The sequence below is a fragment of the Neopsephotus bourkii genome, unplaced genomic scaffold (assembly GCF_033783945.1).
Source record: "Neopsephotus bourkii isolate Nb327-2 ecotype Australia unplaced genomic scaffold, CSIRO-AGI_Nbou_v1 NB_940, whole genome shotgun sequence".
In the NCBI taxonomy this organism is placed as follows: domain Eukaryota; kingdom Metazoa; phylum Chordata; class Aves; order Psittaciformes; family Psittacidae; genus Neopsephotus; species Neopsephotus bourkii.
The window spans coordinates 1,919,169-1,947,000 of record NW_026901434.1 but is presented as its reverse complement, the minus strand read 5'-3'; the positions used below and the strand labels follow the sequence as shown (position 1 = coordinate 1,947,000).

The 27,832-nt window shown below is 36.6% G+C and overlaps 1 protein-coding gene across 41 annotated transcripts in view; it reads right to left on the bottom strand.

Annotated features, from left to right (window-relative positions):
* RBFOX1 (RNA binding fox-1 homolog 1) overlaps window positions 1-27,832 on the bottom strand; it is a 1,299,775-nt gene that overhangs the window by 159,615 nt on the left and 1,112,328 nt on the right. Inside the window, exon 1 of one of the 41 annotated variants that reach the window (XM_061358280.1) lies at window positions 652-672. The exons of the other annotated variants lie outside the window; for them this stretch is intronic. Within the exon in view, the coding sequence (XP_061214264.1) occupies window positions 652-657 (6 nt within the window). The 5' untranslated portion in view covers window positions 658-672. Of the gene's footprint in view, window positions 1-651; window positions 673-27,832 lie in introns of those variants that run through there. 41 annotated transcript variants of the gene reach the window in all.

The window sequence follows — 27,832 nt, the reverse complement described above, 5'->3', positions numbered from 1 at the left end:
GGAGCTTTTAAAATGCTTCACAGACTTTATCCATTATATTAATAGGTTTCAAATTGCAATCTGTGGAGCACTTTCTGGTGCTGATCCATAGGCAGCTGGCCAGTCACCTGGAGCTGGCTCCTCTCCTTGTTTTCCTCTGCTTATTCACTATAAAAGACAGAGCTGAAAACAGGCAAACAAAAAAGCGCCAATTTTAATGCCATTTTTCTAGATAAACTGTTACAGTGCTTGCCACATGACCATCCTGAGAATAAAGGACTATGCAATTATGAAAGGCAACACAGCTTGCTGGCAGCATGCACAGTGGACCACAGTAGGCAGGAGAGGGGGAACATGGAACCCAATAGAAATAAGGGTTTTTACTGTAAGATTAATTTGATTACACTTTAAGGTGAATGAGCAAAATAGCTCATTTTTCAGGCAACAAGAAAAATTTTACCTCATACCTCAACCAGATGAACTTACTCTACCTTGTTAGTTTCCAGAATTATTTACAGTTTAAACCAAGAATATCCTGATAAATACTCTTTAGACATGACGTCTTGCACTGGAAGGACTATTTGTTTGAATACTTTAAGTGACACCTACAGATTCATCTAGGGACTTCAAGTGATCTCTATATATCAAGTAAGCAAAGAAAGCTACACTGACCTGCATCAATCAGGGTAGGAAAGGCTTCTGGGAACCTAATCAGCAAATCATAATAAACAAAGTATTAACCTACTAATTAAAAAAAAATAAAATATACTACTAGCCTTTCATTTAAATCAGTTTTTCTTTCCAGATACATACTTCTAATGCATTTTAGCAGGTTTTCCACAGCTATATCACTTTATCTTGACTGAGAAATCTATCCACCATAGCAGATTCCTGAGGTTGTGGAGTCACTAAATTAAGTCAACACCAATAGTACACTATTGCTTAACAGTAAACAGATTCAACAGCTGAAATTATTTAAGCTATCAGTAATAGCTATTATTAGATCACAGAAAACATTTGTGAGTGCATGCCCAAACAAATTATAAATAGCACACAGCAGGAGATCAGTTCATTCAAAGCAGCACTGGAATGTGTGATTTACTGGTTTAAGTTCCATTAAAGGAGGCTGTGGTATGGTCGAATCTGTGCTCCGCTGAAATCTTCCACTCATGAGGAACAGGCCAGCCTTTCTAGTCAAGGAAAGCCTGATTGATAAAGCCACCAGGGAGGCAAGACGACTAATAAGAAATACTTGTTCTTCAGTCTTTGGTTCATGAGATCCACCACTGCTCCAGGATAATAACGTGGACAGCCCGGTTAGATTTAAGAAACATCTCCAAGTGCTCCTAGTTTGTCTTTTTCAGTACAAAACGGTACCACAGTAGCCTAAATAAAGCGTAAGACCTAAGTATTTACTATGCCCAAAACATGATGTTTAAAACCCCTTCTGTTTTGCAATGAAGAAATTTCCTGTTTAGACTTAGGGTCTCTCTTGACCCAGAAGATGGAGTCTCTCACAGTAAATTACATGTGCCTAGTTCATAGAATCATAGAATCATAGAATAGTTAGGGTTGGAAAGGACCTTAAGATCATCAAGTTCCAACCCCCCTGCCATGGGCAGGGACACCTCACTCTAAACCATGTTACCCAAGGTCTTGTCCAACCTGGCCTTGAACACTGCCAGGAATGGAGCAGTGAGGCTGTGCAGACATCAGGAGCAAAAGACTTTAAAAAACCCAAACAAAACAACACTGACAAAAAACACTCCCACCCCCACCATCCCCTGAAGCAACAAAACACCATAACCACCACAGTTCAAAGTAGACTATAAAGCCACTGATCTAACTTGTAAGGATTCCATCATTCCTTCATTTCTTCCCTGCTGCCTTCCTATCTTCCTTTCCCTATAAGTCTACATCTACATAATTTATCAGTCGTTCTCAGTATAGAGAATACATGGGTTTGTTCTGTGAAGCACACTGACTTCAAAAGCAGTATGAAAACAGAAAAAGAGTAAAAATCTGGATGGTGACAGTGATGGTAATGAAGCAGTCAGTCAGTCTTGGGTTATCCTGGTGCTTCTAAGAACAAATCACTTGGCCAGATAATAAGTAGTTGTTTTCTAACACATTTCTGCTTTCTCTAAAGTGATACCAGCTATTGCGGCATTCAGTTGGAATGAAGAGGGTACACATAATTTCTGAAGAACACACTCCCCTCAGCGTACAGACCAGTCCTGCAGGAAGATGTGCTGCCCTGTGGCTCTACTAGAAGCCTGTAATCCTATGGACATTAGAAGCAGAACAACTGTAAAATATTAGTAGCAACAACATCCTGTTAACACCAGGCTAAAAAAAGATACTTCCTCTCAAGTAACCGAGTTGTGTTACTGAGAAGTAATGGGAAAAGGACTGGATCTTGGACTACTGACTGATTAGATGCCTGTCTCAGAATAGACTTTTGGCCCTAATACACTAAGAATTGATGCTGTTCCATCTACAAGCATAGTTTTTCCAGAAAAATCTTGTAAGGTATCAGCACAATGTAATTCAAATTGTATTATTTAAAAATCAGTTCTCCTTCTGGATTAAAATAAAATGTAAATGGCTACAAAAACCTAATAGATGCTCCAACAATTGTACCTTGATATAGATGATGTGAGTCCTGCTATTTAACTTCCTATGAAGGTACAGAAAAATAAATAGTAATTATCTTTTTAGAAGACTTGCAAGAAAGTCTTCTGGCATACTGTCAACTATTTTAATCAAAATATGTTTCAAGCATGGTTCAGAATTAAGGTAGGTCACATAGGATTTTATTTCAATTCATTTCAAAATGTGTATTCTTTCATGTACCTATGATGGTAAAAAGCAGGGTACAGAAGATGGGAAATTTTCATTCTTTTTAATGTTCAACAGTATATTCAAAGGATCTGTCAAGTATTTTTGCTGGATGTGCTTAATCCTAGAGCTTTCAGGCACAGCTTGTTACTTCCTTTCCACTTCAGCACAGTTTTGTGATGTATTTATGAGGCTGAGACTAAACTAGGTCTGCTTCTATTAGATCACACTGCCATCATAAAGCACCAAATACACACATATTTTGAATATAACAGTAATGCAAATACTTGTATCAAAAGCTCTTTTTATTTCTAATTTTAATACAGAACACTGTTGCATCACTACATTAGTATTTTAAATCATATGTAATTATTTCAGTAAAGTGGTTCCTGCTGGCTTTAGTAATATAAAAGTTGTGTTGCTATCCCTACAGCTGTCTGCAGAAGTTTTCAAGAAGAGAGCTCATTTATAAGAACAGAAGTACAGTATTTCTGTTTCCAGATTCCCACTCTGTAGACTTCTGTTTTACTTGTTTCCTGTTCCTGATTGCTTAATGCCACCATGTGTATGTCATCATTTATAGGAAGAGCACATGAAAATCTCTTCAGTGATAAATGGTGTGCTACATTTACATCATTTCACAGAAAATAAACAACAAACAAACAGACAAACAAACAAAAACAAAAAGAAACAACTCACCCCCCAAAAAAACACCCCAAAACCAACCACAAACTAATCCCTTTTTACTCAACTTTCACTAGAACTCGCACTATCAAATTGTTTAGTTGTCGGCTATCACAATGATGTCAGCTATCACAAGGGTGGGAGCCATCGGAGTGCATTTGCCTGCCCCACAGCATTGAGCGTGTGGGCACAACTGGCTCTCATGCTCTGGGGTTTCATGCTGGGGAGATTCAGGAACCTGCTGCTTCAAGCAGTGTGAGCCACTCCTCTGCTCAAGGAGTAACTACTTCCAAAGTAGATTTGAGTAAATAGGTGATGCCCCCACTGTTCAACCAAAGTGAAAACGTGGCAGCTGAAGTTAATCCTCCAAGGACATAAACCATACTGTTAGACATGTGTATACTGCCTATTCTATGAACTTTATCATGAGGGGACAGAAGCTCCCCTGGCAGAGGTAGGGCACCAAGCCAGAAGCAGCAATACCTTAAATCATCTCTACATGGGTTGTCAGAGCTGGCCACTCAGACCTTGAGTATGGGCTAATTTTGCTGACAACTGTGAATTTTAAAAACTGAAACATATTATGCCCATTTCAAACATGGGGAAATGAAACATGGTGAGGTTTCACAATTTCACAACAAGGTCACACAGCTCTTCAGGGGCACAAATGAAAGAAGGATCCAGGAATATTCATTTACAGATACTAACCTAAATTCTCTCTTGGTCTAGACATTCGATCGTACGAGTAACATTTACACTCCAGAAAATTTAATCCCATAAGTATTCTCAATATTAAAGGATTTCAAAAGTTATTAAAAATATTATAAAACAACAGGAAAATCTGTTGACTGCTATGTTTAGCTTCCCAATGTTTTTTTATCTCCTTAGGACTTGCTTTAGTAGTTCTGAAATCCTAAATGGGATTTGTTAGTATATAGCGATTCTCATCCAAATGATCGCTGTGTCTAATGGTGTATGCCACCCACGTAACAGAAATAACCACCAGCCCATTTTTATTTTATGCTTCTGCTGTAGAACAGGCTGAAAATAACGTATTATTTGAGTATCTGCATAATCCTTCCTTTCTTTCAATTTAAGGAAGGGCTGGTCTTGGTTGTACAGGCCAAGTGAACAACTCCAGAATTTTCAGACTGCTTCTGGTATGGATCCACCACACTGTTTACAGCACATCCCTGTCTCTCCTGAAGAAACAGATTATACTGATTCCCTACATCTCTATTATATATGTCGTCATAATTACAACTTCTAAGGTGCTTGGAAGATTAAATTCTGCTCATTTGATTTTTCTTTGCACATATACTCCAAACATGCGGTTCTTTCTCTGTACAGAAGAAATTTTATCTTTTACATGAATTTTATTTTACATGTTAAGATCATTCTCTAGTGAAAGCTCAGTAATATACACCAGTTTATTCATACCAGACTCTGTTCAGTACTCCTTTCTCTTTTAACTTCATATCTCCAGTATGGCAACCTTGTATAGCTACAAGGAATATAATAAAATAGAACATCAGATGTAGATCTCCAAGCGTACTCCTTAACATTGTGTTTTGGACTGCTAGAACAAACATGATCATCTGTACCAACCTGTGTTTTTTTATTTCAAAACAGCAAAAGCAAAAGTCACAGGAATGGATATTTTAAAACCTACCTCGTCTTCCAAACCTGAGCCTTAAGCTACACCCAGCAGCTGAGAGTTAAAACAAAGATGACACCCTCAATCGCTATGAGTTTATGAAAGTACTTTCACTTTAAATGCTCATGTTCCATGTCAAACATACCCCTTTAAAAGGATTTCATGCCACAAATTGCATTCAAAATTGCAACTATAAAGTATCTGATAACATTTAATAGCCTCTAGGTATAATCAGCATAAAACCAGCATAAAAGACTCTCAGTATGAATATGAAATGTTTAAACCAAATGTGATGGAACCTCATGGGGAATCCTGCCACACATGCAGTCCTTTCTTCTAGGAGGTCCTTCAGCCGTCTACCTTTACTGTCCTTGTAGGGGGTACAGCAAAATCACATGGAAAAGAAAAGAAACCGAAGCACTGGCATGCCACAGAAGTGTTTAACCATTGCTTCAATGAAGCAAGCTTTGATCACTTGCTAGAAAAAAGCAGTGACCTGTCCTTTAAGGCGAGCATTTTCTCTTTTGATCTGTTGAACTCATTTAAACTGAATTCCAAGCGTTAGTGTCTTATTTAATACTCAGTTATAAAAATACCATATAAACAGATAAAATTTCATGACACTCACAGATCTCCACTCCAGTTATTTTATATTAGCAGCTGTATTCAGACGGTAACTTTGAAAGATGTCGTAAGTAGGTTCTAATGTACTACAATATTTTCAGTAGTAAGTGGCAGCTACTATATATATCAGCTAAATATAACCATACTATTTATCTATTATTTATACCCTAAATACCATATCTGACAAGGAAAGAGCAGGCATGGTGAACTGTCAGTTCTGCATTTTCTCAGTAAAATATTAACTACCCATGTAAATGATATATAGGTACGACACATAGAAAACTACAAAGCTAAATTTGAGTACCTAAACGCAGAAACCATCAGAATAATCTACAACACATCTTTCATAGATTACAGAAGATAATGACACTCCAAATTGATTAATGTATGTCCATTAAGAATTGGACTAAAATCTGCCTATTTATTTTAATTCCATTAATTCCCAAGTGATAAGAATAATTTTAGGCTTTGTGGACCTGGGATAAAATTCCAGAAAAGATAACTCTCCCTCCTCAGAGTGCAAGAGAAAAAGCATCCGCTTGGATCAGATTTGGGACAACATAAAATAATGATCACTGAAATCAAAGTTACATAATCCTAAAAATAAATTGAGGGTGGTGAGGCACTGGCACAGGGTGCCCAGAGAAGCTGTGGCTTCCCCATCCCCAGCAATGCTCAAGGCCAGGTTGGATGGGGCTTTAAGCAACTTGGTCTAGCGGAAGGTGTCCCTGCCCATGGCAGGGGGTTGGAACTGTATGAGCTTTGAGATCCCTCCCAACTCAAACCATTCTGTGATTCTAAATTCATTCTTAAAAATCAAAATTCCTTTAACATTTCATGACCTACAGCTATTACAAATAATGTAGCAAACATCTGGACTCAAGATAGTGATACAAATTTTCCTAAACTTCAAATCTTTTGATCCCTGGAGATTATTATACCTAAACAGTAAGATTCATATTCCAAATTCTGACTCTAAATTGAAAAGAATCTCAATTATTCTACCAACAGAAAAAAATGTCATTATCGTTAAACCCAAATTACTTATTCCTCATTTTTACTATACAGAACTCACAATTTTTAGTCTGCTTTTACCCAAGATAGAATAATTTTCATATGAACTGGAGCTAGCTTTCTCCTACACCAACTCCTTTGCTTCTTAACGCTGCCACCCGGAAAGAAAATCTTGGAATTATTGCACATTTATTTGTATAATTTCAAAGCTCTGCCTCATCCTAACTCTACAGAAGTCATCTGACCTATAGAATTATTCTCTTTCCCACTTGGCCACCTTTACATTTTTTATGATGATCCAGGGATTTATTTCAGCATGTAAAACATGAGGCTTTTAAATTTGTATCAGGACTGTTGATATAAGTTGCTCTATAACACTTGAGTTTGCCTTTTGTTCTCAGCAGTAATTGTCTGTTGTTCCATCTCCTATATCTGATATTCTAACATTTCTAGACAAGCAAGATCTTTATGCAACCCTAGTACCAGGCAGTTGAAAACTCTTCTCTAATGTCAGTTACATTATCCATGTAATAGCACTGACCTGCTGAAATCATTTACTGCACAGCTGTTCTATTTTGGGGCCTGAATATAGCCAAGGCACAAACTTTCCCACTCGTGTATTTGATAAATATCAGTGGATCAGTGGCAAGTGAAATTCCTCCTGTTTAGACTAAACAAGTTCAAACCCCAGCAATGTTTTATGAACTCCCTGAACACAAAAAAAGAATGAAACGAAAAAGGCTTACCTACTACAATCCAGTAAATTGCTGACAGCATTAACACACAGCCTTTTCCACGACTTGGGATATATCTTCAGTATCAGCATGCACTAAATACTGCCCCCCCCCCCCCCCAAAAAAAAGACAAAAAGAAAAAAAAAAGCACCATTTTGCAGTTTTTAACCTGTTCCCAGGGTGTGTGAATTTCTGAAGAAAAGTTAAAACACTTCATAACTGTTTTAGCAATACTATGACAAGATGGAAAGTCATTGCCAACTGAAAGCAACACATGAAAACTTCACAATCCTGATCCTTTTCTCTGTATCAGAGCAAAGGCCACAAGATGAAAAAAAAAGAATGAAGATGAAATGTGTAATTAAAAAAGCCCGAATTGTTCTAAGATTTTGAGATGGCTAGAAAGACTCTAAAATCAGATGAATACAGTTCAAATGTAATTAACGGCTTTGGACTCTTGTGATCCTTCTGATCTATGGACTCACACCTGATTTTGAAGAGGAGCTGTAAGTGTGGTAGTTAACTTCAGAAATTTAGAAGATATATTTACAACTTGTTGGGTACCTGTACAGTGGATGACTTTCATTTTGGAAAACTAGATTTCACTGTTAGCAAATACATAACACTTCATAAATCTGTAGCACAACTTTAGGGTTGGTAGTAGTTCAACATTAGAGGGAAGCAAATTTATCCATAAAAAATGAATGAATAAACCTTACTACTTCTCTCTCCACTCATGATCAGTATTACTGCATGCTCAGTATAAGCATCTTGCTACATCAAAAAGGGTAAGATACTTGAGGCACTTAGCCCATTGGCAAATCATATTTGGGGATTTCTAGATGAATGACTTGTGTTTATGTTTACCACCTTTCAGCAGAGTGCTCACTGTTTACTCTGGAATTAATCCAGTTCCATAAAACTAGTGATACATCAATGTAACAGATGTGCTTAAGTGACTATACATTATAAGGCGATTTGCTTTAGTTATAAAAACTCAGTAACCGGTTTTAAGTTGAACTTGACAATCACAATCTGTAACCCATCAGCACCTACTGTATTAATTACTGTTAGTGGATTGGTAATCTCTAATTCTATGGAGTTCATAATTTCACTATATAACTTTCAAAAATATATAAATGTATTAAGAGTTGAAGCATAATGCCCTAGGTCTTGGCACAAGTTTATTTTATCCCTGTAGTATCACTACATTAAAAACGGTATAACTTCTGCTCATCTCATGCTTACAAAATCCTAAACGCAAGTTTCTTCATCTCCAGGACACACAATGGAGCCCAAGGAAAGGCTAGTGCTGCTCTCTAAAGCATCTACTCAGCAAATAAAATGCAAGCTTTGTTTAACAACTATGTTAAGAGGTCATTTTCATTATTATCTACTTCTCTAGTCAATTTGTGACTTCCTGGCAGCTTGCAACCTAAGTATGAATACCTGAGCTGCAAGTTTTGAAATGTGTCAAGAGTTCTTCCTCCTGCTGCATTAGACTCCATCAGAACTCCTGCAGAGAAAATGGTATGAACTGCCACATGTTAAATCTGTTTAAAAAATCTATTTTAAAATGCTTTTTCTTCTTTTTCTTTGATGTTCTCTATTGTGAAACTTTTATAATGTTGATCACAGAGAACTTCTTTCTTCAAAGCTAATAACATCATTGAATTGATAGTGGAAGCTAGAACTTTAGGCTTCAGACTGGAATGTCCTAAAGAGAGTTATGAAAATTTTTTGCTCTTCAGTTTGAAAGGTCTAAGTGATATTGTGTCAGAGCCAGCAAAGACCCTGTCTGCATTTTTCATCACACATTAAGTTTACAGGCTTGGCATGGAAATAGGTCACCACATACAGTTCTGTAACATTATACACAAGTTGCCTTAGTCTGTAGTCATTTTCAAAAACATACAGGTAGAAACACTGCAGGTTTCATTATGTGGAATAACAAGGTGTCAGATGGAAGTAAGTCCTCCATAAAACATACCACATGGTTTGAGGTTTCACAGACTGTAAGGTTGTTTTAACTAAAGGTAGGGGCAGAAGCTAAATTTTAAGTGTGATAAAACCTGGGGATATCAAAGCCCTTAATGTAAATACATGCATTTTGAAGTGATACATATTTGTATTGTCAAACTACATTGTTACTCTAAGTATAATATTCCTGAAATGCCTTTACAAAGCCAGCTGGAAACCTTGACATTTCATCCATATTGTTATTTATATACATATTTACTGCTGCCACCTGCTTGTAACTTGGCTCATATCATGAAGCAGTACATTTCCCTTGTTTCATTATACTTTGACATTTCACTATAACTACATAGCTGCCCATTTCTCAGTTTCCAATTGCTCTGTAGCCGCTCTTGAATTATATTGGCTTAGTAACAGAATAAAGATCTTTCTCCATGGTAGTACTAACCTCTTTTTTCCATACCCAGATGGTACAAATCGCTGCTGGCACATGTAACAATTATAGCACAGCTTCTGTTGCTTAAATGAACCCCCATAAACCCCACAGAGTTAGATTAGATTAGGGAATTGGGAGGTGAGGAGGAGGTCTGGCCAGTGGTCTCAGCTGAAACAGATAAGTATTTGGTACAGCCTATGTCTGGCTGTGATGGAGTATATAGCATGCTTACTGTGTACTGTTCAGTGAGCCTCTTTCTAAGGCAGAAAGAAAAATTAGCTAATAAAGTAAATAAACCTTATTTCATAATCAGTATCACAACACACACTTTTACTATTATTCAAATAACTGGGTTATTTGAATACCTCATGATGTCTCATAAAACTGACACTTTCAAAGCAATAATGCTGGAAACAGCAATCACCAAGAGAAACTCAGATCCACTTTTTTATATGGTCTAGTACCCTTGAAAATCTTCACCTTTTCTGGACATTTGGCTATTTATTTTGGTATCTAAATTTGGTTTTATGAAAACTGTTAAGGATAAAATATATAAGGATTTCTTTTTCATGTTAAAAATAACAGGGTATGCCCCATCTCACCAGGGACAAAAGCTTCAACAAAAGCTTCACATATATTCTTCCTGATGAAACTGCAGATTCTGGAATGAAATACACATCTACCAAAAGTGAACCCCAAAAATGTCTCAGGAAACTCACAAATACTTAGGAATCATCTACCACAGTGAGGGAATAGAAACTTGTCTGTCACACACATAAACACACTGATGAAAGCAATGGGAGCATATCACATCATGGATATGAATATATGTGCATGAAATTAAGCAACAATGCAACCTGAACAGTCAAAGTTGCTTCCCTTCTTTAAACAACACCTCCAAAAGTAAGTCTAACACAAAGTCAGTACACAAAGGACAGCTACAATCTATGTCCTTCAGAGCAGTTGGCATTGTGCTCCCCTAAAGCGTTCATGTTCAATAAAGGCTTCCCACACTCATGACCTTTGCTGTTTGCACTAACAGCAGTCCTTGAAAACACTGAGAAAATCACATTAATCAAACTTAGCAACAGAAGCTTATTATTTTAGTCTTTTTCAGAAATGACCTGACCAGCAGAAACCCTAACTTTGGAATCTTCTTTGATCTGAAAGAATCTGTCTCTGAAAAGAGTGTTAAATACTTGTGTGATGGCACTTACCTCTTCCCACTGTTTTGCTTTGAACCAATGAAAACTTAAAAGAACTTTATTCCCAAAGGCTTTTCAAACATTGATTTGGAGACAGTTGAAAAATCTAAGTTTTATAATGAGAATCAGGCTTTCCTTTCAGTCAAAGCAGTTATATTATCTCTTTAAATTAATAAAACAGTGTTTTCCCCATACCTCCTAAATTCAGTTTCTGTTTATAATGCTGCATACATGTGGCAGAGGTTGTTTGGTTTAATTTCCAGCTGTAAGAAAACCAAATGCAGACATAGCAGGAGTGAAGAAAGAAGAAGCTGTGATAAAATAGGTTGAAGACCTGCAAAGCATTCATGATATCTGAGGAAGAACATTTAAACAACCCATTTTAATATCTAGAAATAATATTTTTTGAAGTCTGCTACTTGATTTAGGCTCTAAAATGGCTAAGTATTAGAAAAAGAAATAAATCAGAGCTAGGATTAGGAGAAGTAAGCAACAAAAATAATATATGCATGGGAAAAATAAGTAGGAGCAGAAAAAAAAAGCAAGCAAGAAATTAAAACACAGCACAAGAAAAAATGTTACATTTTAAGAAAAAGATCTGAGAGAATAGAAACATGACACTAAGTCTTGGTCTCACTTATCACGACTTTAATTTCAATTAATTAAATACTGCAGAGAACCTTTGACTTCACTGAATAATGTGGTTCTGCTATTTACACTTACTTAAAAAAAAAACTTGCAGAAATTTGTAATGCAGATGTTATTCAGTTGCTAAACTTTATGGAGTATCATAATTTTAAAACAATATTATCTCATTAATAACTTAAATTTTTATTCTTCACAAGTACTTTTAATTTAACTTTGCAAAACCCAAGCTTTATGTATTTATCTTTTCTTCACCATGGACCTGTATTAGTGTTTTAAAGAAAATTACACATAAGACACAGATTCAAACTACAGTTTCGAAACTGGAAGTTAGTTAACTTAAAAAAAATTATCAATTTTCAAAGAACTTTTTCCTACACTTTCTAAATAACACACAGTGGAAACAAAACTTTTACACTACTAGACTTTAAACCAAGACTTTCACACTGTAGCCTGACCATCAAAAGCTGGTGTAAAATTCTGTAGCAGCTGCTCAGGGAAGCAAGGCCTATTTACATCTCTTACATGATCAACGCAGGTGCAATGTATCTCTGAGTATGGAAGAGGAAAAGAACATTCTCCTATATGCAAAAAAAGGCTGCTAACATGCATTTTTGTAACCACCTAAGCCACTAGGAAAATCTTGTTAGATAAGTCAAACCTAAGAAATACTTTTGTTGATAGTTCTTCATATAAACAACAGATGGACTGGAAACATCAAAAAAAGAATCTTAGAGAACTAAAACACTAAACTAAGAGAATGTCAAAAATTCTATTTTATTTCTGCAGCTAACAAACTGCTAATAAACACAACTAGAAATCCATATAATTTAAAAATAAAATTAAACTACAACAACAAAGATTAGAACATAAAAGCATCAAATGATAAATTAATTTTTAATCCATCTTTGCATGAGAACAAGTACAAAATGGTCCATGTGGTCAGCCTTACTGTCCATAGCCAAGCATAGTCTGTGTCTGTACAAGACTATACCTGCTTGCAATCACCACCATTCAGAAGTCAATTCAATAAGGTACAATGATAGGAATTTTCAGAAAGCATCATATATTGGTCATAGAGTCCCTGCTCCTGACAAACCAAATCTTCCCTTGACATACATGCTACCTTATTAATTCAGGTTTGGCAGTACAACAAGCATGTGGCATGTCCTCTATTAGCAATCAGGTCCTACAATCCCTATTGACAAGAGGGACAACAATCCAGTCTCTTAAAAGATTCATGACACAACTTTGCACTCTCTACTGCTTGCTTTCTCATAAAACCAGTGCAAATCCCATCAAAAATTTAGCAGAACCCCTGCCTCATCTGTTTAGGCCTGAAGCTAGTTGCAGGGACAACTCATTAGGGACAAGCTCATTAAAACCAGCCCTGGAGCAAAAGCAGTTTGCAAGTCTCCTCATTTTTATTCACTTTCACCTAGCCGTTTGAGTTTCTTGTGTTTCCCAGATACAGAGCTTCTAATGGTTTTGCACAATAAGCAAGGCTGTTTCCAAACTTAGGCTATACCCAGGGTTCCACAAATGCAGTTCCTTCTCTACACCAAAGCTAAAGCAGTTCTGTACACTTCTAAAGCTTAGATGGTCCTATACAGAAAGGTGGTATCATAAACCCAAGGGTATACACTTCTGATTACATTAGCAAAAGGTACCTATGTGTAACAACAACGAACACATGCTAAACTCCAAAGAGAAATCAAGATGTGAAGAATTCAGGCTACTAGATACACATGCCTGACAACTCATGTATGACTGCATTTGGTACTTCGTTTGATATTTTTAGCACCTGAAATACCTAAAATACCCAAGAAAAAAAGGAAAGGGGGGAGGGACGGAGGAGGAGGGAAGGAAAAAGCATGGATTTCTTCTCCTTAGAGTCAGCATCATAATAAATATTGATTAAATAGTTTTTCACTGTATTTTATTTACCCTATCATTTGCTAAAGTCCCTAAGTGAAACAATCCTTACTTTTGCCATGAGCGCCACCTGGGAAAGTTTGCAAATACCTTCTAAATTAGATGCCTGAAGTTAGGCATACTAGTAAGCACCCCAATTTCAAATGCCTACGTTTAGACAAGAGTATTCAAAAACCAAGTTATCCACAGTTCTGAGAGTTGGTGATCAAAATATCCTAGGGTGATCGCAAAAGCTCCCTAACTTTTGTCACATAACTATAAAGGCCCGCAAACCGTGGATTTCCATCCCACAACCTGCAATGACAAAAACTAGTCAGTGCTTCATCAATCTCCTGTCTGCAAACTTGCATACGGGGGGGGGAGAAGAAAGCCTCACAAGGATACAGTCTCAAAAGTCAGTTACTAAAACTGGTCTTAGAAGAGCTTAATTCTAATAAAGATTACTGCCATATGCATGGCACAACTATTCAGACATAGATATATGCCCAGCCAATTTATTATACATCTGAGTAGTTTCTTACTGATTTTGGGGTAGCAAAGAATGGTCTGGACAAGAAGTGTGTTCTAATCCTTCTACGGGTCATCTGTTGAACAGGTACCAAATTCTACTTGAACAGTTAAGCAGTTAAGTCAAGAATGTCAACTGTTAAGAGTGAAGAAGCCCCTCACCTCAAATGTCAGAAGAGTGTCTTTAAGCTTCTATTTTTGCAAGCATTTTAACATTCAATCATGTATTTTGACCTTGTTTGCACTTTAGACACAACATTACACACAGGATAAATTCTTATTCTTGTCAGGTTCGTTCTCTGCTCATCCTATGATGGTGTGTAACAATCTCAGAGTCTTCAGGCCATCACTGAAGGCAACACATCATCAAGGCCTACAGCATTTTTCAAAGTCAAAATTAAAAAACTGATTATTTTGTTTTCTTCGCTTCTGTGTGAAGTCAAAAATACATAATCTGGAAGAATTCATTATTTGGAGGATCACTGGTCAAAACAGTGAATTTTAGTAGTGATCTGTGATGCTGTCAAAGATTATAAAGTCTGTCATGCACAATTTTTCTAACAAAGATTATTGCCACAAAAACTGTTGCATCAATATAATTACCACATTGTCAAGTTCAGTGAGCACACAGCACCTCAAGCAACACAGGTAAACTGATGGGGTGTGAAGTTTGCTTCATGCAAAAATTGTTGTCTGATTGCCCAATATCCAGTATTACTTACTCTAGCATCAACACAACCTCCAGCACAACAGTCAACAGCCCTTGGCTGTAGGTTAAGCAAATCACACTGACTCTGAAAGCAAGACCATTTAACGGGTAGTTTAAGGAACAACTTATATAGGGAAAGAACAGTAACTTTTTTGATTGTTTTGGTTTTAGTGAAAATCGGACCGTTCCTCCATGCAACAGTCTACAGTGGGGGCTTCAGTTAGTTCACATTCTGGAGTATGAGGCGCCCACGCCACTAAAATAAAGTCTTTGTTGAGAAACATTAACAGCCATGTTTTACACTGTTCCTTCTGCTTCCCTGTGCAAAGGATAAAAGCTACAATATCATCAATGCAGACCAAATATTTAAGTTTCCATTGAAAAAAATAACAACTTAAGGAGCGAGTTATTTAAAATTAAAACATATAACAAGCTTTACAAACACCCCTGACTTTATCAAATCCACTAGCACAAGGTTTCAGCATTTCTAAAACGTTGAAGGGCTTCATTTATTTTTCTAATAGTCTCTCGTGTCTCTATTAAAAAATTACCTGAAGGCTGAGAACCTACATGTCTCAAGAAACTTTCTGCAGATATGGGTACTTCAAAAACCAAAGATTTGTAAAAAAACCAATGACAAAGCAAATGGATCTAAACTGAGAAAAGCAATGCTACTTTTCTCTTTGGAATCTGAATAAATCTTAGCATAAAAAAAAAGCTTAGCAACAAAAGGTCTGAAATTCAAATGTTTTAAACCATAACTAAGTACACATTTAATAATGCTAGCTTTTTGGGTTTTAGATGAATATTGTAGAATCTTATTTAAGCTTTCTTGTACCTTTTCAAAGACACCTTAAACATAACTCCTCTTTAATGTTTATGTATAAAGCATAAAAGAACTAGAATACAACTCATTATCACATTTGCTCATTTTTTTCTAGACTCTTTTCTTAGGGAAAAAAAAAAAAAAGTAATTTTTCAGCTTCCAAGTAAACAATAAGATATAAGCAACTTCAACTGAAGAGCATTTAGAAACGATATGAATGTATCATACAAAACACTGTGTGGGGAAAAAAATTAAAACAAATAGCCATGAAGATGTTTCATTACTGCAATACTGACTGTTAATAGTATAATACACATAAAACTGAAAGATGTAAATAGGTAATTTGAATTAAGCACAGTTACTTGTCATTAGTTGTTATGTACTGCTCCAAGTGAACTTGTTTTAGGGCACTAACCCATTACAAATATGACTTCTTTTCCTGAAGATACTGGAAACACATTGATGCTATTAGACAGGAATTTAGTGTGGGTCCTCTAAGCAAAAATGCAATGACTTCATTGAGCTTCATTACAAGTAGAACTTTCCCTTATCACAAATTCTAAACAAACAGGTGCTTCACACTAGGTCTACTTCTAAAATTGCTTTCTTTTTATTCCCAGGGATACATCAAGAGCTGAGGGAGAATTCATGCAGTATAGATCAGTCAGGCATTGACAGCACATCACAATTTGACAAGCTGCTTGGCTCTGTTTAAAGTCTAAGTTAGGCCTTGGCCCATCAAGGCCATGGTTATTGAATTATTGACAGCCTCTCACTGTGGTGCAAAGGGAAGGAGTGCTACAGCCTCAGTTCAGTAAAGATGAAATGGAAACCCTCTCTGAAGCTTACTTTAGCACGTTAAAGGAGTTTTAATGGTCTTGTTTAAAATTCAGTAAGAGAATACATTAGACTAATTATATTTTCACCAGCTAAACAAAAAGTTTGGGATGCTGTGGAGATTATAAATGGGAGGAAAACTACACAAAGTACAGATATGATCTACACCGAGAAGTTCACAAATGTTTCAAAACTCATTCCAAATCATCCAGCTTTACATACTTTACAATTTTTCTCCATTCTGTAGCATTGTACCATGTTTAGTGAAGGGTTAACAACAATGTAGAGGTTCATCAGCCTAAAAATACAGGCTGGCTTTCATAATAGTTACTTTCTGTTAATGCCATTAAATCCATAAGCTAATGCAACATGCTTACAATCTATCAAGTGCATTAACTCTATATATCTTTTCACTTCCAGCTATCAAAAGTGCAATACAGGGGTGTCAGTAAGTAACTGGCAAGCCAATGTCCGTTTTGTTTGTTTGCTTGTTCTTCCAACTCTACTACAGACTAAATTACTGTTATTTCACAACTAGCCGATTAATATTAACAATTCTGATCTCCTTACATAATCTCTTTTCTTCTTCAAATTTATACCTGCCATGCTTTACTTGTATTTTAATAGCTGATGTCAGACAAGCAGTAAGCAGAAAGTTCCATCTCAGGACTATAATTTTAAATACAATGAGACTCACATCAACTGTCGCACAGACATGCAGAAAATTATTCCACGTGGACTTCTAAAGTGCATCCTAAAAGCTTTAAAGAATGACTACGTTTTTCAAAGAATTTAAATTGATGATGGTGGGGGGCAGGGTGTTAAGCAATTTGTCTAATATGACCCTATACTCATTTCTCCAACATCACTTCCAATATGCTGCCTCCTGTCAAATCAACAAAGAAAGCCTAACAGCACATCTAAATTCATGTTCATTTGCCTTCTGCAGGATTATCTTTGCCACGTCAAGCATTATAAGTAAATCAAAGATGATTCTTAGGGGCTGTAAGAGTAGGGCTAATCTCCAGACAAATATTTAGAAGGCAGCTTAGCCTGTTCTGGCTTTAATTGTTTCCAACTGATTTGACTTATTCTAATTACAGCCTTTATGTTATAAAAGCCATTTTTATGTTGCTGAGGAGCAGTTTCACTGCAAATACATGAAATTTTGCTGAGTTTCTGTTCCCATGCCGATTATGGAAACGGTATTCTACAGCTTTCCTCTAATTAGAAAAAACACACTGCACAAAGCATCAACAATTTTTAACATTAATAACAGAGTGACAGTGTCCTTTTGTGTGTTTTTAAATAATTTCTCAAAATATGACACCACAAAGCCACCATATCCCACGTGGGTATCATACTAGGAGCTATTTTGACATTTTTGCATATTATATTTATTCAAACACAGAACAAAATCTTTGAAGAAGCTGTTTAGTAATTTAACCGAATAGAATAATATCATTAAACTCCTGGATAGTTTATGATGAGGCACTTTCCAAGCCCACAAACTTGGGAAATTCAAACACTCATATACAAAGCAAATTAAACATATCCTTTGACAAGCTGGACAGCACAACTATTTGTTACTTTTAGTATTTGCTTACCATACTATCATTTCTCACAATGAACAGACAGCTGAGATAATATGGTTTTGCTTTGCATCAACTCACAGACTTGTCTTGCCATTTAATAGATATCTTTTACCTGAATGCTGTGGTCAACAGAAATCAAAGTGGAGGAGTTACAGAGCATGTAGCATACGTCCATTTCAACTTTCAACACGTTATTAAATAATGCTTCCCTTTAACAGAAACAACCTTTTCATTTACTATCTAAGTTGATTCCAGAAAAAAAGTAGTTGCAACGAAATATACGGAAGGAATGTGATAATGCATACAATTTTCACACTTACTCTGAGACACAGACAACTCTAAACGTTGCTATCTTTGTGCAGAGAGAATCAACATTAACATCTTAACATGATGAGAAGAAAAAATGAGATTAAAGCATTGAAAGCTGGTATTTTATCACACACAAGTGATGCTCTAGGATTCAAACCCAAAAGAAAGGTAATTCAAGGTTCTATGTTGGATATACATGCTTCCAAAAATATACATGCGTCACTTGCAATACTGTAACTGGGCAAACTAAGCTGCTACAGAATAGGATGTATTTTGCACACAACTAGCTAGGCTATTAGACAGAACAGAGTTCCATATGATATTTACAGCACAGTCTCTAATGCCTCTATGAAATAATGGGTAGCACTATTGCACAATTTTGCACACTTCTGTTATAATGTCTCCAAGTTCCTTTCACTTCTCTGAAAAGTCTAGATTTGTTGACACAGTCCTGTTTGGCGTCACCAAAACAAAGCTTATATGTGCTCATTTGCTAATATGGAGGGCATAAATTACTTGGGCAAAAATTTTAACTGCTCTACTGTTAGGGAGACTTGTTCTGTAATAGTTCAATTTCTTTTTCTCTCTTTGTAGAAATTAAAGCTGTACTATTAATAATTTTCTGACTAGACTTAAGTTACATTAATAATAAATTCTTGGGTTTATGTGCAAGTTGCTTATCCTTTTTGTTCATAACTAAATTTTTGAATGTAAAATTCATGAAGAATCTGGAAAGAAAGCAAAACTAGGAGCAGAAAGCTGTGATTATTATGGTTCTATGGTTTTGTAATTTTTAGAACAGTAAGGATTTTTTATACAAGCTATGGTATATGATGTCACAATAATGGAAGAAGTTATACTAAGCTTCAGATACACTCACTCCTGAGGCATGCAATCTCCTGTGGGTGTTTCCCACAAGCCCCTGAGATTACTTCTCTTCTAGACTGAGTGTCAGCCAGGTAGCATATCAGAAATATCTTAGATGGATATTTTTTTACTTCATGATAGCTCTAAGAATCATTGAATGGTTTGGACTGGAAAGGACATTAAAGATAAGTTAGTAGTTAGTTCCACCCCCCCCCCCCTGCTATGGGCAGGCATCCAAGAGCCTTGTCCTAATACACTGCATAGATCCAATACAAGTTGTTGGTATTTTTTTTCCTGAACTGCACATTCTCACTGCATTGTCCATTTGTAGCACATATAAAACAAACATATTATATTGCTTGCCATGTAGGTCTAGTGCAAAAACATTCAGGAACAGAAAATTAAAAACATGACTACTTGTTTACTTCTTACTATTCTATATAACAAAGAATAAGTAATACTAGAATCACTGGAACTAAGAATCTTTTTCAAGGTATTGAAGACAAGACAGAAAGCATTTTCAGATATTATTATCTCCCACTTTGATATCCCAGTGCAATTTCATGTTTTCTATCGTTGTAAAGAAACAGACTCATCACTGGCAGGAAATTGAGATCTTGGTGCCTCTGTGAACAAAACTATTAGCATAGCCATACTGACTGTATAAACTGTTCTTTTTTCTTGGGCTGGTTCTTCATAAGGCAATGCCTCTTTAACAATACCCTGTATTTGGGACTTAATAATGAAGTAAGTAGTGAGTTTCCTCCCCCTGTTCTACACTGAAAAGTAAACATGCTGTATGTCCACCTCTCAGGAAGAGATAAAAATAGACTGTCAGAGAGGAAAAATTCCTGTTAGTGAGCTATGGATCTTGCATATATGCAAACTCAAAAATCATAAAAGTGTTTAGTTGTTTTTACAGAAAAAAAACTGCAAGGAGCAGAGGGGCTGAAGCTGACACACAATTACACCTTTTAAAAGAAAAACTTCCCAATACCATACAGATATATTATAGTTCACATCAACATCTGTCTGCAGAGGCTTAAGATAAAATCTTTGCAAAAGGCACATTATCTCTTGTCTACTTATTACCTGGTCTTTACCCCTGAAACACCTGACACTAGTCGGTTTTGAAGAAGAATGCTTGGCCAAAGAACAAAAGATACGCTTTAAAATGCTAGCAATGGGTTTGCTAAAATTGAAGAACTAATTCCCAACAAAAAAAATGCCATAAATGTTCTAGTTTTAAAACTATTCTATAAAATAAAACCAATAAAAATATTCTTGACACTTTACAGAAGCTCCTCATAAAACTGAATAAAGTTTTTAGAGTACATCAGTCACCAGAATAACTTCTGCCTTAGACTGCCAATGTTGCTTGCTTATATAGGGTTTTGTTTTTATTTTTATATATGCCAAATTCTGTGAGCAAACCACAGATCATTTCAGGAGCAAGAAGAAACAATTTGATAATGTACCCAATTTTCTGCATCCCATGCTGCAATGAGAAAACAAAGTAAACTTTTACTGCTGAGTGAAGAGGGTAGGACAGGGGGTGGGGGGAAGGCAAGAGGGGGAGGAGAGAAGAAGGGTAAAGGAAAATCCCACCTCAGACATTTTAATAAAGCTAAAATCAATTCTCTTATAAACAGGTCATAAGCTAACAGCTGGATTAGAAAGCTGCCAGGTTGAGACTCCATTTCCATAACACTGGCCACTGCACAAATGCATCATCTTTGCTGTTTAAGTAAGAAAGTACTTAGCATGTCCCATGCAAGATATTCAAGGTTCCAAATGCAGTTCTGAGCTGTCCTGATTTGAATAGATATTAGTACAGGATGCATTCTTTAATATTTTTTATGGTCACAGGGAAAAAAAAAAAACACATTTCTGGAACTACCCTACTATTTATACTTCTCTCCCTTCTCTACTATGTTGTGGTTCAAGCAATAAGCTTGCAGAAGAAGGGACTATTTCCAAAGCATGGTGCCAGTCTTGCAGCTTCCAGTGGCCAATGCTGACCTTTGCTGTGCCCTCTCACATGTGCTGATCCAAATCTGTGTATGAATATGGGTGAACAACACTGGAAATTTTACTTAGGTTAAATTAACCCAGAGCAAATTGTTTAGCTTCACCCAGATGAGTTTCATGACTTGGTTCAGTGAACAGCTGCACAAATACTTACACAGGTACAAGGAAGGGCAAGACCTTCTCATTCATTTGCAGTGTCACCTTCTTTCCCCTGGGAAGTGGGTGAGGTTTGGAGCCATTTTTCCACTCTCAGCCTGCTACCTAAGAGAGTAATGGGAGGTTCTAAAGAATAAGATTCAATCAGTCTTTTGCTGATTGTCTGCTGTTGACTATAGACAGAAAAGGTGCTAGACATGCTTTGGTATGCTATAATTTCATGGAACTATAGAATGGTCTGGGTTGGAAAGGATCTTAAGACCATGCAGTTCCAACCCCCCTGCCATGGGCAGGGATGCCTCACATTGGGCAATGCCATCCAAGGCTCTGTCCACCTGCCCTTGAACACTACCAGGCATGGAGCATTTACCACTTCTTTGGGCAACCCATTCCAGTGCTTCACCACCCTCACAATAAAGAATTTCTTCGTGATCTTCCCCTGTTTAAGTTTAAACCCATTACCCCTTGTCCTAATGTTACACTCCCTATGAGTCCCTCTTCGGCATGGCAGTTCTCTAGAAGTTAATTATAAATAAAATACGACAGTAACAGACAAAATATGAGCCTTAGTTACTCAGAGTCATATCATTTATGACTCTGCCCTCCCTCCTCACCCCTCCTTCCCCACCCCTAAAATTGTGGTAACATGAACATTACAGACCTGACTTTGCCGAAGTACAGTCTGGGCCTCAGTAACAGAGCTGCTCACTGCACTGCAATTTTTAAAGCCTTTTATCTGAAATCAGACTCTAAAACTAACTGACAACCAACCCCAACCAGGTACACTAAAGCCTGACGATTAAAGGAAAAAGAAGCACAAGTAACAAGGTCACTGCTGATGTTCCATGTCTGTATTACTCATGATACTTTAGTAGAATACAGTTAAATTTTACTGTTAGGGACCAAACTGATTTTTTTCCTATGGATGTTAGCAAAGGGGGATTTTCCCCCTCTTACCAATATCCACATTTTTATCCCAAAATCACAGACTAGGCAAACAGGACATCCTAATGGTATTTTAACAGTTACTGTGAAGCAAGAAACTGTACTTGAGGGAACGAGAACATCAACATGGTAACATGATTCACTTGAAAGGCAAATAAAATGAATTGCATGCCAACACCATACACCTCAGGAACCTAGAGTGTCTGCAACCACAAATACAGCTGTGCTTTGTTTATGATTTACTGGGGTTCTGGATACATTGTAGGTAGATGCATTCTGAAAAACACTGCAGTCCATATCATTTTCTACTTGATGCACATGGGTGTTCCTTTGTCCTGGGTTTAGCAGTGGCAGTCATTTTTCTCTTTCTTGGTAGCTGGTGCAGGGCTGTGTTTTGACTTTCAGCTGGGAACAGAGCTGAAAAACACTGATGTTTTGGTTTGGCCAAGGACTTTGTGGGCCTCATGCTCTGCCAGGGAGGAGGGGAGCCGGGAGGAAGCAGAGACAGGACACCTGACCCAAACTGACCAAAGAGGTATTCCATACCACAGCACGTCATGCCCAGGATGTAACTGGGAGTTACCCGGGGAGGGCTAGGTGGACTGCAGGGTTGGAGGAGGTATGGGTCGGTGCTTGATCGGGCTGTGGGGGGGCAAGTTATCGGTCACCTGGTGATGGGGTGTTGTATTCTCTTCCCTTGTTATTTCCTTTATCATTACTATTATTGGTGGTAGCAGTAGTGATTTGTGTTATACCTTAGTTACTAAACTGTTCTTATCTCAACCCATGGGAGTTGCATTCTTTCTGATTCTCCTCTCCGTCCCTCCGAGAGTAGGGAGAGGGCAAGAAGTGGGGGGGGGAGGAGTGAGTGAAAGCTGTCTGGGTGGGTTTAAACCACGACATCCTTTCAGAGACAGTGGAAGAGCAGACTGTGTGCACACAGTGTTTATCCTGACATATACTCACAACGTGTCCTGAGCACTTCCTTGGAATTGTAAATCACTTCTAGCCATAACCTAAATGCAGGATACCACAGCATGTCCCAGGAGGAATGCTGCATTACATTAGACTATGTAGGCATGAGAGCTTTGAGGATGAAAGAGTAACATCCTGCCATGTACAATTTTATAAGTAATCCCTGGGTAAACTACAGCAAGCTGTTAATATCATGACATCTGAATCCATTCAGATTTCATCCATCTTGCACTATTTCTTTCACCTTGACAAATGCCACTAATAGCTCTATTCCTTCAGGACAGTGAATTTGTATACTTCCACTATCTATACAGACTCTGTACATTTCTGGGTTGCAATCACCAATCAGAAACTGCTTCACTTTTATGCTACCACGGTCCGTTACCTCAAGCCCTTCAAAAAACAAAAACAAAAAAAAGACAGAAGTTTAAGTAACAAAGTTACAAAGTAAGTCTATTAATGTGATACAGAAATCTAGCATTTAGATAAATCCATTATTTTTATTAAGTTTAATACAAAAATAATGCATTTTCCTATCACAATTAATAGCTCACATTACTAAAATTAAGTTTTGCCTGCATAACTCTGGAAATCCAACATTTCAGCGGCACTTCAGAAAAATCAAAGAGCTTCCTTTCTGTGTGAAAATAGCACAGAAGAATGTGAACCAAAAACCTGTTACTCAGTGTCCTTTAAAAAAAAAAAGAATTAGCAGTATTTCACCTTACAACTAAGGCCCACTTATTACTTAAATAAACAAAACAGATTTTAAAGTCCTGGGTATTAAGCAGATCAACAGCTCTGGAAGACAGATGCCCTGTCAGCCAGCAGTTTACAGCAATGTGTCTTGTACAGAGACTATATACATTTCCTATGTTTCTGCATCTAGTACCTTCAAAAAGCATGAAAACCAATTCTGAATAGTTCTGAAAGGTTCTTTTGCTTATGGCTTTATAATACCAGAACCTCAACAGTTTCTGTATAATAGAATTTATGACATTTTTAATGTTTAGTATTTCTCATATATAGAAAACCCACAAATGAATATACAACAAAAACTGTTGATTCATCTGTCTTCCATGTCCAAAAAAGATGATAAATGACTGGTGCTATGACTTGTCTTCCTTGTGCAAATTTATGGGATACATTTCTGCAGCCATATTAACGAGAAACACAATGTATAATTGAAAACAAAATATAAGGACAAAAGGATTATAGAGTTCCTCATCAAAATGCTTTTGGCAAAATAGGTTCTGTTAAAGAACTCAATTACATCTTGGATTCCCTAATGATCCAACCGCACGCTTCCTAAGATTTGATGCAAGATAAGATTTTTTTGACTGGCATACCTTGTAACATTGAGGCTTTTTCTATACAGCTGACAGCTCCAGACAGGACAACATAAGCGTGTGAAATGAAAAGTAAGAAACCACAATTTTGGAGTGACCTGACTTAGACTACTGTTACTGCCCTGTCTGCATTTGCCAGTCAAATGGAAAGAGGCATAAACACTGGCACTAGGATTTTTCCATATTTTGTACTTCTCTTAAAAAATAGCCTGAGCTTGAAAATAGCACTCTGACACAGAGCAAAATAGCATGTACTGTTTTTAGAAAAGATGTTTGCTTCAAGATGCTTTGACAAAATATGTGACAGACCTGTGACAAATTTGGAAACTGTAACATGATTTATAATTTCAGGATAGATGCATTTATTTAGCTAGCTATGTGCGCGTGTGTGTACTGCATACAAAATAATGTCTCAGCAACCTAAAAGTAGAAAACTTAGTCCAATTTTGTTTATTCTTGTACTGCACGATCAAGTTAGTTTTGATTACAGGTGACATTTTAAGATTTCTGTCTCTCTCAATGGGATGAGCTGGCTGAGCTGAGCCAAAATCTATGTGGTTTCCTGTATTTTAGCAGTCTACTTTAAATTGTTAATATATGTTAAAATACAACTTGTACATGTTATAAACTCTAAAGCACATAAATTAGATCCATTATATATACCTTCCTGAAATATACCTTCCTGAAATATACCTTCCTGAAATACACCTTCCTGAAATATACCTCTATCCTCAGCAAAATGAACTTTAAGAGTACAAAGGAGATCAAGAAGTTTAAATTCTTAAGAGAGATTGGTAGGAAAACCATTAAACAGCTGGAGATGCCACTCTTTTGTTCCTTGCATCTCAACCAATCTATCTATATTAGAGATATGTGTTTTATAACCGCAACCTTTGTATTTTTTACTCGAACTAGCTATTGCAACTTGGACAGTAACCTTAGTCACAGTCCCTTTGAACGTGTAACCCAGTGGTAGACTTAGTAAAGACACAAAGACGTGTTTAAAACGTTACATATATGCACTGTATTTGATATATACTGTTAATCTTAAAAAAGGACATTTATTCGCTGACTTACAAAACCAAACACAAGACAGCTTGCTGTTGGACACTTCCTGGATTCCTGATCAGTATGGAGGTCTTTCAACCCATTACTATATCTTCTTAAAAAAAATATATAAATAAATAATTAAGAGTTCTGTCGATAAAGTATAAAACAATGTTAAGTTTTTAAAATAAGACTTATAAAAGCCAGGTGAAGACTCCGCTTTGTACCAATAAAATCATAACTGCCAACTAATCACCATATATCGTTTACAGGTGGGTCAAAATAAAAAGTAGTAAATATTTAGATATTTTCACTCAGGCCCTCCATATTATTCTTTATTGTAACTAATACTTGAAAAGTTAACTCTTTATTAACACCCTTTCATTGGTGCTATTTTCACTTGTAAATGTATTCCATTACCACTTCAAAAGTATTATGTCAGTTACCTGTCACCAGGACTGCAATTAAAGTAATATTTAGAGAAAGCGGAGTCTACTTCGCCTATTGATGCAGGGAGAAAATTCTCTGTAATTTAATCGGGGTTACATGCATGTGCTCATAAAGGACAAGACCATTTAGTTTCATTATTTTGCTTTCACCTTGGGGTATGCTGCTTTATGCTTTTTGTTCTCTAATTTTAAAAATGCTCATTGTGATGTTTTAAAAGGAATACCAAGTAACACTAAAATAGTGCTAGAAGCTGAACACTGTTATTAGATAAAAGTGGCTCTAATGCATTAGGAGGTGTTGAGTTAATAGGAAAACAGCTTTGATTCACTAGCCTCTGTCTAACATGCCACTACAACAGAAGTAAAAAGGCAGTGGGCAACTCCCCTCTAATCACCTCCTGTTAGCTATAACTATAGGCAAATTGCTAGTGAGGATTAAGTGGGGAGACTATCACAGGATCAGTGTCAAGCAGAAAAAAAGACTCAATTTGTGAGCAATCATGACTCCCTAATCACTTCTGTAAGAGCCTCAGAAATTACTAACAGGAGCCTTTAGAAGTGTGGGCACATCATAAGTATGGACCACACCAGATATGACTATGACAGACAAAACGAACAGCTCAGTATATAGATAATCAAACAAATCAAGGCTGAAAATAAGTAATAATTTGCGTTCACCAATCCTGTACATCCTTCAGATTACTGAGATTCTGATATGTGTGTGCCAACACTGTGAATGCAAGCCGAGATAAGGTAACGTTTGTGTGCTTTGGAGGCAGTATTATGAACAAGTCTGTCAGTGATAAGGTGAAGAAAATACCTGCACTATTGCAATTTTGTTCCACATAAGAAGAGTGGAAGCAATTCCACCCATATTTTCAAGTAGTTATTACAGAATTATTCCCTATAAATTATTTTATTCCTGGTTACTTTCACTTTTAGTAAAAAAGACAAACAAAATGAAAAATGCAAACTCTAATTTGGAGACAATCTTGATACTGACAACTTGAATTTTTTTGTGTATCTTAACACTTCATTAGATTACAAAATCCAATGAAGGCTAAAAGCACCACCTCTGTAACACCTGACAGTTCTGTAACTGCTGGGGTTTAAAAATCAACATGCCCAATGAATGATGCCATTTTTAGGGATCACAAAGTCTTATTCTGCCTTTGCAGTGTGAGTTGCAATACTGTCGGTGTGACTACTCGATCAAAAATTACATTCCTGCTATTGTTTTACATGACCTAATTTCTTAGTATCACAAAGAACAAAATTCATGAATATTTAGCCGTAGTGAATTAAAAGCAACAAAAAAGCCAAAAACCCTAACCAAACAAATACCAACAAACCAAAAAAAACCCTATGTTTCAGTTTCAGCAAAGATGTTTTCCAAAGCTACTACTGCACCAGAGCTAAATGTCAGCCTAAGGCTTTACTTGATACAGGCACATCAGGCTACTGCTCACAAGAGTAGATGAACACATACAGCATATGCA